The sequence below is a fragment of the Apiospora marii genome (genome assembly GCF_038362585.1).
Source record: "Apiospora marii strain CBS 49790 chromosome Unknown utg000005l_segment0_segment0, whole genome shotgun sequence".
NCBI lineage: Eukaryota > Fungi > Ascomycota > Sordariomycetes > Amphisphaeriales > Apiosporaceae > Apiospora > Apiospora marii.
In genome coordinates, this window is record NW_027117377.1 from 4647594 (window position 1) to 4661516 (window position 13923).

At 50.7% G+C, this 13923-nt stretch overlaps 5 protein-coding genes across 5 annotated transcripts; 2 read left to right on the plus strand and 3 right to left on the minus strand.

Annotated features, from left to right (window-relative positions):
* Positions 1–536: 536 nt before the first annotated feature.
* Positions 537–3149, minus strand: PG985_009325 (uncharacterized protein; the record flags this gene model as incomplete). The annotated part of the gene is made up of 1 exon (XM_066829093.1): positions 537–3149. The coding sequence occupies one exon, from the start codon at positions 3147–3149 to the stop codon at positions 537–539; it is 2613 nt and encodes an 870-aa protein (XP_066684005.1).
* An 875-nt stretch (positions 3150–4024) lies between these two features.
* Positions 4025–4282, minus strand: PG985_009326 (uncharacterized protein; the record flags this gene model as incomplete). The annotated part of the gene is made up of 1 exon (XM_066829094.1): positions 4025–4282. One exon carries the CDS (start codon positions 4280–4282, stop codon positions 4025–4027), a length of 258 nt encoding a protein of 85 aa, XP_066684006.1.
* A 2725-nt stretch (positions 4283–7007) lies between these two features.
* Positions 7008–8943, plus strand: PG985_009327 (ATP synthase F1; the record flags this gene model as incomplete). Its single annotated transcript, XM_066829095.1, has 6 exons — positions 7008–7018; positions 7110–7254; positions 7356–7377; positions 7450–7535; positions 7593–7635; positions 7694–8943. The coding sequence occupies 6 exons, from the start codon at positions 7008–7010 to the stop codon at positions 8941–8943; spliced, it is 1557 nt and encodes a 518-aa protein (XP_066684007.1).
* Positions 8944–10660: 1717 nt separating this feature from the next.
* On the minus strand, positions 10661–11925 carry PG985_009328 (uncharacterized protein; the record flags this gene model as incomplete). The annotated part of the gene is made up of 5 exons (XM_066829096.1): positions 10661–11167; positions 11252–11301; positions 11358–11439; positions 11520–11749; positions 11817–11925. 5 exons carry the CDS (start codon positions 11923–11925, stop codon positions 10661–10663), a joined length of 978 nt encoding a protein of 325 aa, XP_066684008.1.
* A 990-nt stretch (positions 11926–12915) lies between these two features.
* PG985_009329 (uncharacterized protein) lies at positions 12916–13893 on the plus strand (the record flags this gene model as incomplete). The annotated part of the gene is made up of 1 exon (XM_066829097.1): positions 12916–13893. One exon carries the CDS (start codon positions 12916–12918, stop codon positions 13891–13893), a length of 978 nt encoding a protein of 325 aa, XP_066684009.1.
* Positions 13894–13923: the final 30 nt, after the last annotated feature.

Here is a 13923-nt window from a genome sequence, read left to right on the forward strand (position 1 = left end):
TGGTTGCAATTGAAATCTCGCATCGCACTGCTCTGCTTTAGCCTCAACTTTTAGCGCCATTAGCCCCCATATCAGCCCCTGCAAATACCAAGATAATGCCCCTGACTCGCCTGACAGCGCCTGGGTTGGTGGTTTGCCCATGGCTTTTGGACCCCCACTCGCCCAGAGATTGGGAGACGTTTCGCTACAGGCAGGATACGTCTGAGGGCCAAGACATGGGATTAAGGTTAAGTGGTTGGCAAAGCAAGTATTTCTACTGTCGTTTATTTTGACTATGTTGATAGCAACTCTCCGCTTCTACACTGAAATTTTCATACGTTCTGACAGGCACAGCAATTACTACCACCTGTTCTATTAATGGTTAGTTATCCCGAAATTGACCGCAACAAATCGTTCACATCCGAGATCAGTCCACTTGAAGTACTTTAGAGCATATGTAGACTTCTGCCATTTAGGTACGGGCACTTCCTAGCTGCCATCGCCTCCAATGATATCTCGATTATCCGTATTCGCAATGGCATGACAGGGGTTTCTCTCTACTCCTGAAGCGTCCGCCAAGCATGACTTTCCTCCAGGCGCTCTTGAGGCCAGTTCTTATAGAGCTTGTCTAGCTGCTTCGACACCCATCGGCTTGGATCGCGAGTCTCCGTATTATCAAGCATAAAGGCAATGCATGAATCCCCCTGACCATCCGTACACAATCTCTGGATGCTTCTCCATGCCGCCTTCAGTTGATGAGCGTGGCTCGTCAGGAGAGTGATAGAATCGGTACCCAATGGCGTCGCGAGCCACTCAACTTGCCTAGCTTGCACGAGGGCTTCACCAGCTGCCGTTACAGCACTACGAGGACGCTGACCGGTTTTGTCGTATGAGGTATTGGCAACGTCACCCCAGATATTCGAAGCGAACGTAATCATCTGTAGCCAATTAAAGTAGAGATCATTGTCCATCTGGAGGTAAGGCGTCATAACTTTCAGAAGATGGCCTATATTCTCGCTCTCATGAGACCACTGCTCGATATGGAATTCCGCACTGGTGTTGAACGGGCCATTTCGCTGGAATATCCTTTTGAAGGACTTCGGATCATACACGACCGCCATAAGTTTCAGTAGCCAGTCTTCTGGGTCGTCTCGATTCTCGCCCAAAAGAATCCAGCTCTGCAGGACTTCTCCCATGGGATTGGGGTCCGACACCAAACGCCACTTGGATCGGTGTTTGAACTGGACCGCAGCCCGGCGGTTGCTCGCCGCCAGGGATTGCGCCGGCATACCGAAGGCGAGACAAAATTTGGTGAAAGCTTCATCCATCGTTTTTGGGGACCCCCCAACTAGTAGGTGATTAAGATCTTGGTTATGCAAGAACAGCTCCATGTCGGGCCAGACAGGGTCATCGGGGTAAAGAAATTGGCAGGCTGAATAGACGTGGACCAGGGCAGTCAAGCCTGACCAATGTTTCTCGTGGTGCAGACCTGCGGCGTGGAGCTGAAAGTGAAGGGAGTATTTAAGAAGGCCACAGCAAAGCGGGTGTTTCTTAAGGAAGAAGTACTCTTCATTCACACAGCTCATATCAGAAAGCTTTTCCTCGGAGAATGAATAGTCAGCCAACATTTTCCGAACGAGACGCCGGGAAGCGTCGTCGAGTATGATTGGCTTGAAGCAATTGATGGCGCCGTTGATGAGCTCCGTCGCAGTCTTATGATACGTGGCATCCAGACCATAGGGAGTTTCCTCGCTAGCGAAACGGTTCATGGCCTCGACTACAATGCGGGTGTGAGATTGGAGCTCCTCTAAGGGCTGTCTCGATGGTGCGTCTTGGAGTATGTCTTGCGTGTCAAGGAGAAGCTGAATTCCGAATATCGCCCATATTGGCAGGGTGAAGGTCTGGAGTATTTCCGAGATCCCGTGGGTAATCTCGTCATCAAATGCAGTGTTTGGATTTTCGTAAGCAATGATGTGAAGCCCGGGCAGCAAGTCGCGTAAACGCTCAAATGTTTTGCCAGCACGAACGTCTTCCGTAACGTCGTAAGGGAGTAAAACCGGTGGCGCCCCCTCATCATCGATTTCCTTGAGGCTTGCTTCGTGGTATGCAACTGCGAACTTCACTGCATTGTAGACAGGCCACAGGCAAAATTCTGCGTGCTCACCCTCGTAATGCATTAGATAGTAGGACGGTGAGACGAAGTCATGAGCTTCTTTGATTGCCAGTTGAGCCCGGTTCTGGCACAATGAGTTCAGAAACAGCGCCGGAAATGTCCAAACCGGGAACATCGAAGCAGGATATCTCTTTGGTCGCTGGATGGACAATTCAAGGGCCTGCTCAGCACGACGTACCAGTTGTATCACCGTGTTCGTGAGCAATGATGCAATGGTAAGTTCCAGCTCACCAGATGCGTACTCTGACCATATATTGCGTACCATGTGACGGAGCCTTTTCAATTCGCTCAGAAAGGAGAGTATAGCAAAGAAGAAATCCTCTTCGGTGGTCTCTTCGTCTCTCTCAATGACTGCCGGAGTCACATCTGGAAGCTCTAAGGAAGCATCGGATTCGTGTTGTGCTTCGGCCGCACTATCCGCTTGAGCAGGCTCGTGATCAGAGTCAGTAGGATCAAGAACCTGGAGCTTGGAGAAGCGATTCGAGAAAGGCAGTGATCCTTCATGTTCGAAGTCCTTGGTGTCTGGTCTAGCGCCAGAGTTGATCCGTTTCTTGTCAATGGTCTGGAATGGTCGCAGCGCCTCCCAACTATCGACACGAATGTTGGTGAAATGGGTGTGACGCTTGTTGCTGAGAGAGTCTCCATGGCCAGTTTTCTCATACCATTCTGTGCATTCGCGTCTCGCCTTGATAGCGCGGTTAAATACATGACCCAAGGTTTGAGGAATGTCCGGCTTCGCGTTCAAGTTGGCTATGAATTTTGCCATGCTCACGAACTCTGAGATTTTGACTGTGTACTGTGGGCGCTTGATGCCAGCTTCCCAAGCCTGCTTGCGGGCTTTACCTTTAAGTCGACCAGAGGTTGTTGGGGTGTTCTGAAGCTTGAATCCACATTTGGTAGCATTTTCGGCAAGCCAACCAGCAATGTACTCAGTATCCTTTTTGTACTGCTTGTACGTAGTAAGCAGCTCGCCAGGAGGCGAGATTTTGGTGGCCATGGTAGCGATGGAATAGCTGAGTGTTGATGAGATAGCTGGTCACAGACTGTGTGGCGTGAAGGAATTGGTAGAAGCTTGATGATTCCGAAATCCCAAATTTTTATCATAAAAGCATGGGGTGTTGCTTCTGTGATTATGGGAAGATGCCCTAAGGTCAGCAATTGGCAAACAGGCAAAAGAAGAGGTACCGATTGAGTACCGGATAATTTGTCAAGTAAAAGGTAGTGAAGGCCTTGTGACAGGAACATGACAAGGAGCAAATGCACTGCTGTGTAGAGCCGAGCACAGTTTCCAGAAAGCATGGATTTTCTACTGTTGGAAGGCAGCACACCACCTGGGAAGAGCACCTACCGTGGATGATCTTCAGCCTTGAGCCAAAACCTACGTGTGCAAGATATTAAGACTCGTAAGTCCAAGCTCTACTATAAAATTGCTAAACAACGGTGATACTCATTATTATTACTTTGCCTAATCAATCCACCACTCAGATTCTAAGATCAATGTCCGGCTTTCTTAACCCGTGTCTATGACCTTCAAGGCCTATCTATTGTCCTGAATCCGACTGCATGCAACATATGCAACTCAGTGTCTTGTCCATTTCCTCCCACTCTTGGTTTCACAGGCACGTCTCCCAACAAAGCCACTATCTGTAACATAGCTACATAATGATGTGATGAACGAGTCTCATTGCCACTGAGGCTTCTATTTGCAAAAGTGAAAGCCCCGAACAGGCCAGAGGGGCATTGTCGAGCCACCAAAAATATCTGGAGGATACTCTTAACCAAGTATCAGAGAAGCTTAATGCACTACTCGTTAGAAGCAGCCCTTGGGTTATAAAACAGCCATGCATACTCAATTTATCCATGAAGCGATTTCTATTTGGAACTGGCTATGGCTCTTGCCATACTAATAAACTCGGAGACTTGGATCTTGTATTTGTTCGGCTGTGATGTACCAGCTTTCTCGGCTTCCCTGGCTTGAGCACGGGCTTTACCTTTAAGTCGTCCTTTACCTGTGCGCTTGAAACCGCATTTCGTTGCGTTCTCAAGCAGCCAGCCAGCAATCGACCCCGTATCAAGCGTGTACTGCTTGTGCGTGGTGAGGAGCTCACCAGGAGACGAGGTTGCAGCCATATTGACTAGTATCCGGTTCTCGTGAAGCTGGGAAGTGACCGTGAAGTATCCAAAAGATGTGCCGGTGTTTTCCCAAAAGAAGAGAAATTCCAAAAACCAGGAAAAGAGAAAAAAAAAGAAAATCCAGGGCTGTATGTAGGCTTTCGGGAATTGCGTCCAATAAATGTATTTGTGCTCACTCGCTCTTCCTCAGATAAAGACTGTGAAAGTCTCCAAGAAAGGTTCTGCTTTCCGGGTTTTTTTTCTCTCTTTATTTCTTCTTGTTGTTGAAGGTATCCAAGACCGTGCGTGTGGACTGCTGTGAGTTGGGTAAGAAGCCAAGTTAATTAGCTAATGAGCAAGCATAAAGAGAAGGGGGCGTTGCTCACTCAATGGTCACAGGGTGATTATCCGGAGAGTAGAGCTCTTATGACACTTGGTGAATTCCATGTGACGATATGAAGCTTCAGTTGCTCTTCAGCTCGAATCACAACACACTAATTTGGTAGGGCAGAGGCAACTTGACTAGTGTTCTGGTTTTTCAAACCAGTTTATCAGCTGTTGAGCTGCGAATTGAGTAGGAACTCAGGTTCCTGAAATTTGTTCTGGGTTGACGAGTGAGGAGGAGGAAACATGAACGGGGTGCTGCTTATTGAATAGAAATCTCATTGAATATGATGCTGGCTAGGTTCGTTTGGCTGGGTGTGTACGTACCGGGAAGACAGCTCAGGCTCGGCTGCACCTCAACTGGTTCATCATGAATAACTGGAATGGTCGAGTCCACGGAGTGGGCGCTGGGGGACAACGACACCTACCACAGATCAGCCCGCTGTTCGATCGTGGTTGATGCGCTATCAGTGCCTGCATAAGACTTCAATGGAGCAAGTCGATACGAATCTCCTGTTGAAGGGATGTTGGTAATCATATATAATCCAAGGAAAGGCACCTGGGCAGATGTTGCACATGTAGCAGCTGTGTTCTTTTGGTGGTGACAATGGCCAGTCTGGAGTCTGGTTGTTGTCCCTCCCTTCTGGGGCCTCTTGATAGTAGTTATTTTCCGTTACAGGACGTCTACCAGACAATCTGTGCAGTGAGATAACTGAATCTGGGGGGCAAGCTCTTCTATAAAGAAGCATAAATAGCTACATGGCTGTGTACTGTACCATGTGGCTCACTTGATCTAGGCTTTGTGGCCTACAGTAACCACTATGTATTAGCCGGTTGTGTTTGCTTTTGATCTGGTCGATTGTCCTGACAATCATTGACACTCATGTAATACCCTTATTTCAACGGGTTGTACACATAATTACTCTTATATTTGATTCCAGAGAGCATGCTCACCCACACCTCACCCATTTGAGGAGTTGCTGCACGCCTCTCTAGGAACTTATAGAACCTAGATCATTAATTATACTCTTGTTGTAGATGAGTTATGTGTGAAAAGGTCAGTGGCTTACTTGGAAGCGCCAACAGATATCTAAGTACTGGCACCCGAAGGGGGGCCAGAAGAAGGGCGCTCAGGAGAGACTCACGGTCACTTCACTTACTCATGATTGTTCCAAGCAGTGTTCAAATGATGCAGTAGTATCTGTCTAGAAATAAAAGACATCACACAAACACGCCAGGTGTGTCATAAACACCAGAGGATACTCTAAAAGGGATGCACTGAGCAAATATGAATAGCATCATCAGATGTCCTGATTTAGCAAGCTGTATGGACACTTCTTAGGACGAGCTGGGCAGAGATTGTCGTTGGGGACAACTTTCAACTTGCCCATCATGTTTATTATGCAACGAAAAAAGCACCAACTTAACAGGTACAAACAGACGCAGCATCAGCCCGGCATTGTTGCAATCCCTAGTAACTCGTCGATGAGTCGAATGGAAGCCAGTGGGAAGGCCTCTGAGAATATATCAGCATCCTGTACCATTATGAGATGTGAAATGCATGCATTGGCTGTTCTATAGCGCCCTCTCTTGCTGTAATCGATTCAGAGGCTGACACAAGGAGGTGCTTAACACTGAAGAACAGAACCACATGCATGCAATTCTACTAAGGCAATAGCGGGGTTATTGGTCTAAAGTCTTGTGCAATTGAGAAGGATCCTGGTAGTATTGCTTAAAAATAAAGAGCAGGGTTGATAGTGCACGATTGAATGGACAGATTGGTGTTGGAATTGCATACTGTACTCATGGTAGGGCTGATGTACGGTGGTGTTTGGAGAGTAGCATGCCAAAGCGTCAAGGTTGAACTGGGGTGAGGTTCCCAAGGTTGATTATGTCATTCATCCTCGGGCCAAATTTTGTTGAAAAAAAGAAAAGGCAAAGTCCACTTGCATCAATTGAAATCAGAGAAAGTGGGCCGGCGCGAGAAAAGGTTCCTTCCCCAAGCTGTGCTTCTTCCGTTCCGATTTTGGCCGGGGACGCACTGGCCTGGTTCTGACTTGGCTGGGCTTTGGCTGGGTGTGCATTGGCCTTGAATCGGTTTAAGCAACGTATGCAGCAAAAGAAGAGGGAAGTTCGGGCCACCCTGTTTAATCCGATCACGTGCAGCCACTAGAGCGTTTTTGAGGCAAGCTGGGTGAAGAGGAGTGGAGCTCTGTCTGCTTCGGCAACTTCTCTGGTGCTGTTGAGGTTTTTCATAGCAACCAGACCTCACTTTCTCCCGATTTTCCCTTCCCTCCTCCCAAGCTTCATCACCACCTCCACTCCCATCCTTTCAATTCGCGTCTTGTCATCTCTCAAGATGTTCAAGAGGTAAGTCCAGCTCGACTTCAATTGTTTTGGGGCGCCCTCGTCGCCAATTGACCTCGCAATTGAGCTAACCAATGCCTTTTTCCCGGATCAGCGGCATTTCTTCCTTCGCTCGGGCAGCCCGCCCGACTTTCACAGCCGGTGCCCGCCGCGTCGCCCGACCTGCCAGCCTCAGATTCCCCATCACCAGCCGGTTCGCAAGCACAAACAGCAGTGTCGGCGATGGCAAGATCTACCAGGTGAGTTTTTGGGAGCTTTTGGGGAGCTATGGCCCGGCTGAAAAATCAGCCTGGGTTCAATGGGCGAGAATTGACCCGAGCTAACCACCTTGTCTTCGCAGGTCATCGGTGCCGTCGTTGATGGTCAGTAACATCGAAACGAAGCTTAACAGAGCTATCGAAACTCCAAGCGAACTTCTCTAACCTCGATTATAGTCAAGTTCGACGGAACCAAGCTGCCCCCGATTCTGAACGCCCTCCAGACCGACAACCAAGGCAACAAGCTTGTGCTGGAAGTTTCTGTAAGCTTCAATTGGCTGCCGCAAATTTCAATTGGTCGAATTCTAACTGGTTTCTAGCAACATTTGGGTGAGAATGTCGTCCGTTGCATTGCCATGGACGGTAAGTTTTCTCTGGATATCAAAATCTGCTCTGCCATGGTTGCTCACTCCATACCTAGGTACCGAGGGTCTCGTCCGAGGCGCCAAGGCCAGCGACACTGGTGCTCCCATCACAATCCCCGTCGGCCCTGCCACGCTAGGCCGTATCATCAACGTCACTGGTGACCCCATTGACGAGCGTGGTCCCATCAAGTCCGACAAGTTCCTGCCCATTCACGCCGATCCCCCGGAGTTCACCGAGCAGTCTACCAAGGCTGAGGTTCTCGTTACCGGTATCAAGGTCGTCGATCTGCTCGCTCCCTACGCTCGTGGTGGAAAGATTGGTCTGTTCGGTGGTGCCGGTGTCGGCAAGACTGTCTTCATTCAGGAGCTTATCAACAACATTGCCAAGGCCCACGGTGGTTACTCCGTCTTCACCGGTGTCGGTGAGCGTACCCGTGAGGGTAACGATCTGTACCACGAAATGCAGGAGACCTCCGTCATTCAGCTGGATGGCGAGTCCAAGGTCGCCCTGGTGTTCGGTCAGATGAACGAGCCCCCAGGAGCCCGTGCCCGTGTTGCCCTGACTGGTCTGACCATCGCCGAGTACTTCCGTGACCAGGAAGGCCAGGATGTGCTGCTCTTCATTGACAACATTTTCCGTTTCACTCAGGCCGGTTCCGAGGTGTCCGCCCTTCTGGGACGTATCCCCTCTGCCGTCGGTTACCAGCCCACCCTCGCCATTGATATGGGTGGTATGCAGGAGCGTATTACCACCACCAACAAGGGTTCCATTACTTCCGTCCAGGCCGTCTACGTCCCTGCTGACGATTTGACCGATCCCGCCCCCGCTACCACCTTCGCCCATTTGGATGCCACCACTGTCTTGTCCCGTGGTATCTCCGAGTTGGGTATCTACCCCGCTGTCGACCCTCTTGACTCCAAGTCCCGTATGTTGGACCCCCGTATCGTCGGTCAGGACCACTACGACACTGCCACCCGTGTCCAGCAGATCCTCCAGGAGTACAAGTCCCTCCAGGATATCATTGCCATTCTGGGTATGGACGAGCTGTCGGAAGCTGACAAGCTTACCGTCGAGCGCGCCCGTAAGATCCAGCGTTTCCTGTCGCAGCCCTTCACCGTCGCCCAGGTTTTCACTGGTATCGAGGGTAAGCTCGTCGACCTCAAGGACACCATCACCTCGTTCAAGGCTATCCTGGGCGGTGAGGGTGATGACATGCCTGAGGGTGCCTTCTACATGGTTGGCGACTTCGCTTCTGCCCGCGAGAAGGGTGAGAAGATCCTGGCTGATCTGGAGAAGTCTTCGTAATCGGTTCTTTAAGGTCGAGCGAGGTGCAGGCTGTTAAATAGAGCGTCGCTACTAGGGAGGCGAAAAAGGTGGTGGCCTGTGTATATCTAGACAAGGAGAGTTGTGTGGTTGGGCGTGATACCTAGCTCAATCGAGTTCCTTTTGTAAGCTGTATACCATGAATCCACCATAATTCCCGCGTTGATAATAATCATGGTTGAGCACAAAGTCTGGTTTTCATGTGACTGTTGAAGTGACTGCATTCAAGTTGGGAGTTGTTCTCTGCGAGTGGGAAGTATGGTAGACATGCTTGTGCCGTCTTTCGTAATCCCAGCCAATACATTAATGAAGATGGCACTGCTGCAGCGTGAAAGTCGAGCTATCCTGCCATTTGCTTCACTGTTGTTGTCCAGGCTCGCACTGTTGAACTGTTGGTTGCTAAGATGAGAGTCACTTGTTTCTAGGCCCTCCCCCTTTGTTGTTTCGTTTACATGTAGTCTTATAGGGGGTGGAACAGATTTGAGTCAACTCGGCGCCCTATTAGGTAGCGTACTGACGATGAACATTGCATGTATTGCTATCTGTTAATTTTTTTTTCTTTTCAAGATTCTATGCATTGTAAAGGATCGTCTTTTGTGCCATCATAGCCACGGAAGGCTCGCCATTGCGCTGTTACCCGGCCTACTTGGAAACAATCCGTCTCTCTTTCATGTGACATGAGGCCAGCTAGGCCTGAAAAAGGCAAGCCGAATATGATTTGGATTATCCTCTGGGACTCCCCTCTTTGGTGTGCTGAGTCATCCTGTACTGTAGTAAATTCTGTAAAAGATGTGCCTGATAGCTTGTTCCTCTTCATACATACCTCATGCCCTTGGGAAAGTGTTACAAACATCCCATATACGATGGGCTCCACTGGCCAATTTGTTCTGGGAAACTGGCTGTAGCACCGGACAGCTTAGATTATCGTCTCTCTGCGAGCCCCTTGTGATGGCTAGGCTCGGAATGAGTGCCGATTTAATTACACAAACTTCCGGTATACGGCTGATTTTGCTACCGTATAATAGTGCAGCCATCATGGGCCGGGCCACGGTTCAATGTCATGAGGCTATTCCGTGAGTTCCTAGGCGTCGTGATGCTGTAAGCAGTAGACAGAAAGGGCCCGAATATTATTACAGCGTACAATAGTGGGAAGGGATACCGTGTCAGAGTATCATCTGCTGTATCTTGTTCTCTTCGTCTGGGTTTGGCTGCGGCCTTATGTGCCATATGTTACTTATAAGTCTTAGATAGGCAAGAAATGGAAGGGATGTCAACTTTTATCCTTGCCTCCGTTGCCATTTTTTCCAATCAGGCTGGATTTTGGTAGGCTGATATCCACGTAGTATCACCCGTTATCAGTAGACATAAGAGAAGTTCATCAGTAGGCGCTTTCTAAATGGGGTGAGACCCTTTATTTCTTCAACGCGTACGACAACGGATCTTCCCCAGTATCCCTTTCGAAACAATTTCTACTTCAGAATAAACTATTGCTTCTTAATTTGTGTGTTTGATACCTACTAGCACGTGGCACGACGTTGGCCAAAGAAAATAGAGGGCAGCTTGTTGGTACGCAGATTCAGGATTTTGTCTTTGAAGAATTATATTCCAACCTGATAGTTCGTCCTTGCTATATGCCGCCTGGGGTACACCTTGACCCCTGTTGGGTACCTGCTTGACTTAGACCTCTCCTAACTCCTGATCAAAAGACAGCAATCGCCCCAGGCGGACTGCCCACCCCGCCCCGCACATTCAGCGGCGCACTCGTAAGGAAGAAAGTCCAACGGTGCAAGTCCCGGCAGATCTCGCCCAGCCGCTCGAGGTCCCAGAGCTCGCCGATGGGCGTGCCCCAGAAGACCAGCAGCCACTCGTGCAGGCACCAGACGTTGTCCGGGTCGCGCGGCAGGGCCTCGAAGCCGATGGTGTCGCCGCCCACGGCTGCCGGGTGGTGCCCGTACAGCCACCGGACCGTCTCCTCGCAGGGCGCGACGCCGATCGAGGTCGCGCCCTGGGTGCCGGCTTGGCGCTCGGCTTCGGTGGTGGAGGGCTCGTTGTGGCGCTTGACGTAGCCGGAGCGGACGAGGAGGATGTCGCCTTGGTTGATGGTGGTGCCTTGATCGAGCAGGGCGGCTTCGAGTTCTTTTACAGTGATTTGGTAGCTGGACCAGGGGCTCGGCAGGTCTTGGCCGATCTTGGTCCAGTAGCGGACCTGACGAAAGGGAGAGGCTTCGAGTCAGCTCGGGGTGCTTCTGCGGGTTTCGCTTTTTTTTCCACCAATGACGTGGCGACTTACCATGTCGATGAGGACTCCGCGTCCGACGATGCCACCGCGATCACAAAAGTCTTACACGACTGTCAGTTGGGACACTCCGGTAGAGATGGAACAGTTCACTTCATACTGTGTAGTCCGTTGGTTGTTGACTTCTTCGCCTCCTCAAACGTCAAGCCGTTATAATAAACCTGCTTCTTTTGGTACGCATACTACGAGAAACATCGTGTTAGACATCATCACACATTACCCTAGTATCTGGGACTCCTGAGGATAATGAGTCTAGACTGACATGTTTGAGGCTGTCCCACTGTGAACCGCCCTGGGTGTTGAACTCCAGCTCGTCGTCGAGCGCGTACTCCTTCAGCGACACGTAGTTGTCCAGCAGACGGTGCTTCAGCGGCACGCGAGCGAATCCAGGGTGCTTGATCGACTCGAGCGGCCAGTCCAGCTGGACGTGCCGGCCGGTCTGGACCTCGCGGCTCGCCTCCTTGACCACGTCTGGCGTCAGGAGGTTGACGGCTAGGGGAGGAACAGTTAGTATGAGTCATCCCAATTCTGACAGGTGGTTTGAACGTATATCACTTACAGCCGATCTCATCCTTCACGCCGTCTTTATCATAAAAGCCCCAGAGACATCCTTGAGGGGTGCCGGGCACCGCTGGCAGGTCGTCGAAGTCGGGGAAGACGTAGGCCATGACTGCTGTTTACTATGGACTGTGCGCAGCCTTAATGGGGAAAGAAAATGGGTTCAAGAACAGTACACAGATCAATATCCTGTGATCGTTGAATATCCCCGGATCTCCATCTACTTTAAATAAGGCACGCTTCCGGCGGGACGTGGGTGCCCCGGATTTGCCAGTGGAGTTGTCGAATTGAGATGCGGGGAAGCAGGGCCTGGCTGGCATTATGGGGCGCGGGTTCCAAACCTGTGATACCATAGGATCGTACCAAGAGAAGTGACATTCTTATTAGATTGGTCCGATTCGGATCACAACATTAAGAAACGGATCGATTCGGTTGGCCCGCACCGACGTCGCCGGTGTTTGCCCCGAAGTTGGCCGGTAGAAAGCAACCCCTATTTGCCGAGCCTGGTTTTTATCTTGTTGAAAGTGCTGGCAGTTACACCAACTACACTATTCATAATGACAGGCTCCCAATTGACGTAACTAGATCTGACTGTAAGATCCAGAAATACATGATAATAGCCTTGATCGCGAACTCTGACGGCGTTGTCGGTAATGGCCTGAGCAGGCCGGTACAACTCTTTGCGGGTGGGTCGTGTCGTGGCCAGCGCGGGCAGCAGGAGACCTTACCATGGGCATCTTCATGACAGGTGATGCCCCTGTCGTCCTTTTTCTGTCTTTGTCGCATTGGTCATTTTGCTCTTTTTCATGGACAATTCATGGTAGGTCACAAAGCGTAGGGTACCCTCAAGCATCTAGACTCAAAAGAAAGGCATTGTATCCCAATTCCCTAAAAACTCTCAAAAGCACTCATCCAATACAATTAACTCTATAGATGGACAAAGACTTGACGACAATCCCCGGATAATGCGAAATCGTCACCACTTAGTGACATACAGGCAAGTGTATAAGAGGCTGCCCTTGCTCCCTCTAGTGACGATGGATTCAACAAAACATAACCATATAAGAACGAAAGGTCACAGTCCAACAAATTCATCAACCATGTCTGACTCCGCGACAGTTGTACGTCCCAAGACGTTCCTCGACCTGCCCCCCGAGATCAGAGATGTCATCTACGAACTCGTCCTCGTTGAAACACCCAGACACGAGCGGCGCCATACTGCCACCTGTGACTGGTCGAAACTTCCAGCTTCCCACGAGAAGAGAAGCCTCCTGGAAAGCATAGGGACGGGCTCCGGCATTGGGCCAAACCCCCCCGTACCTTGTCGCTGCGCCAAACGGAAGAACCTGGCCATTCTGTCGGTCAACAGACAGATCTACAACGAATCGAGCTACGTTCTCTGGACCAAGAACGTCTTCTCGTTTGACTGGGTAAAGGACTTTAACTATTGGTTCGCCGACATCAGTGCTGCCAAGCGCAACCTGATTCGGCACATTGCCATCTACTACGTCCAGGGGCTGATATTCCCCGAGGAGACAATCGAAGCCGACGATATCGATGAGCTGCAGTCCAACCTGCTCCAATGTACGGACCTGCGGACGCTCGACCTGTCGCCCTTCTGCATGTACAAAGAGTACATCGCGCTGCTGTGCCGCCAGCTCCCGCTTCTGCAGCGCTTGCGCATGGCCGGCTTCGTGGTCGTGCATAGCGGGCATCTGGGGGCGGCGAAGTCGGTGCCGGCCTTGGCCTGGGGGTTGGTACATGAAGATATCCGCATCGACGACGACGAAGAGGTGGGCGTCGATATTGTGGACGAGGAGGAGGAGGAGGAGGGGATCTTCCTCCTCCTCCACCACCACCACATCTGTCCTGTCCCGATGGGGCGCCGAAGGCGTCGCGCGATGGAAGCAACGCATCAGCGCGCTGCAGAAAGAGCTCGGGGCTCTGGACCCGGACAGCTGGAGGGACTACTACGACGTCCACCACTGGGAGGAGCACCGGACCATGAACTCGGTCCTGGCGGGGCGGGGGCATTTTGGGAGCAGTATGCCAAACAGCCTTGGGGCCAGACTGAATGAGCAAGCGAGGATACATATGGGGCTCCTGGA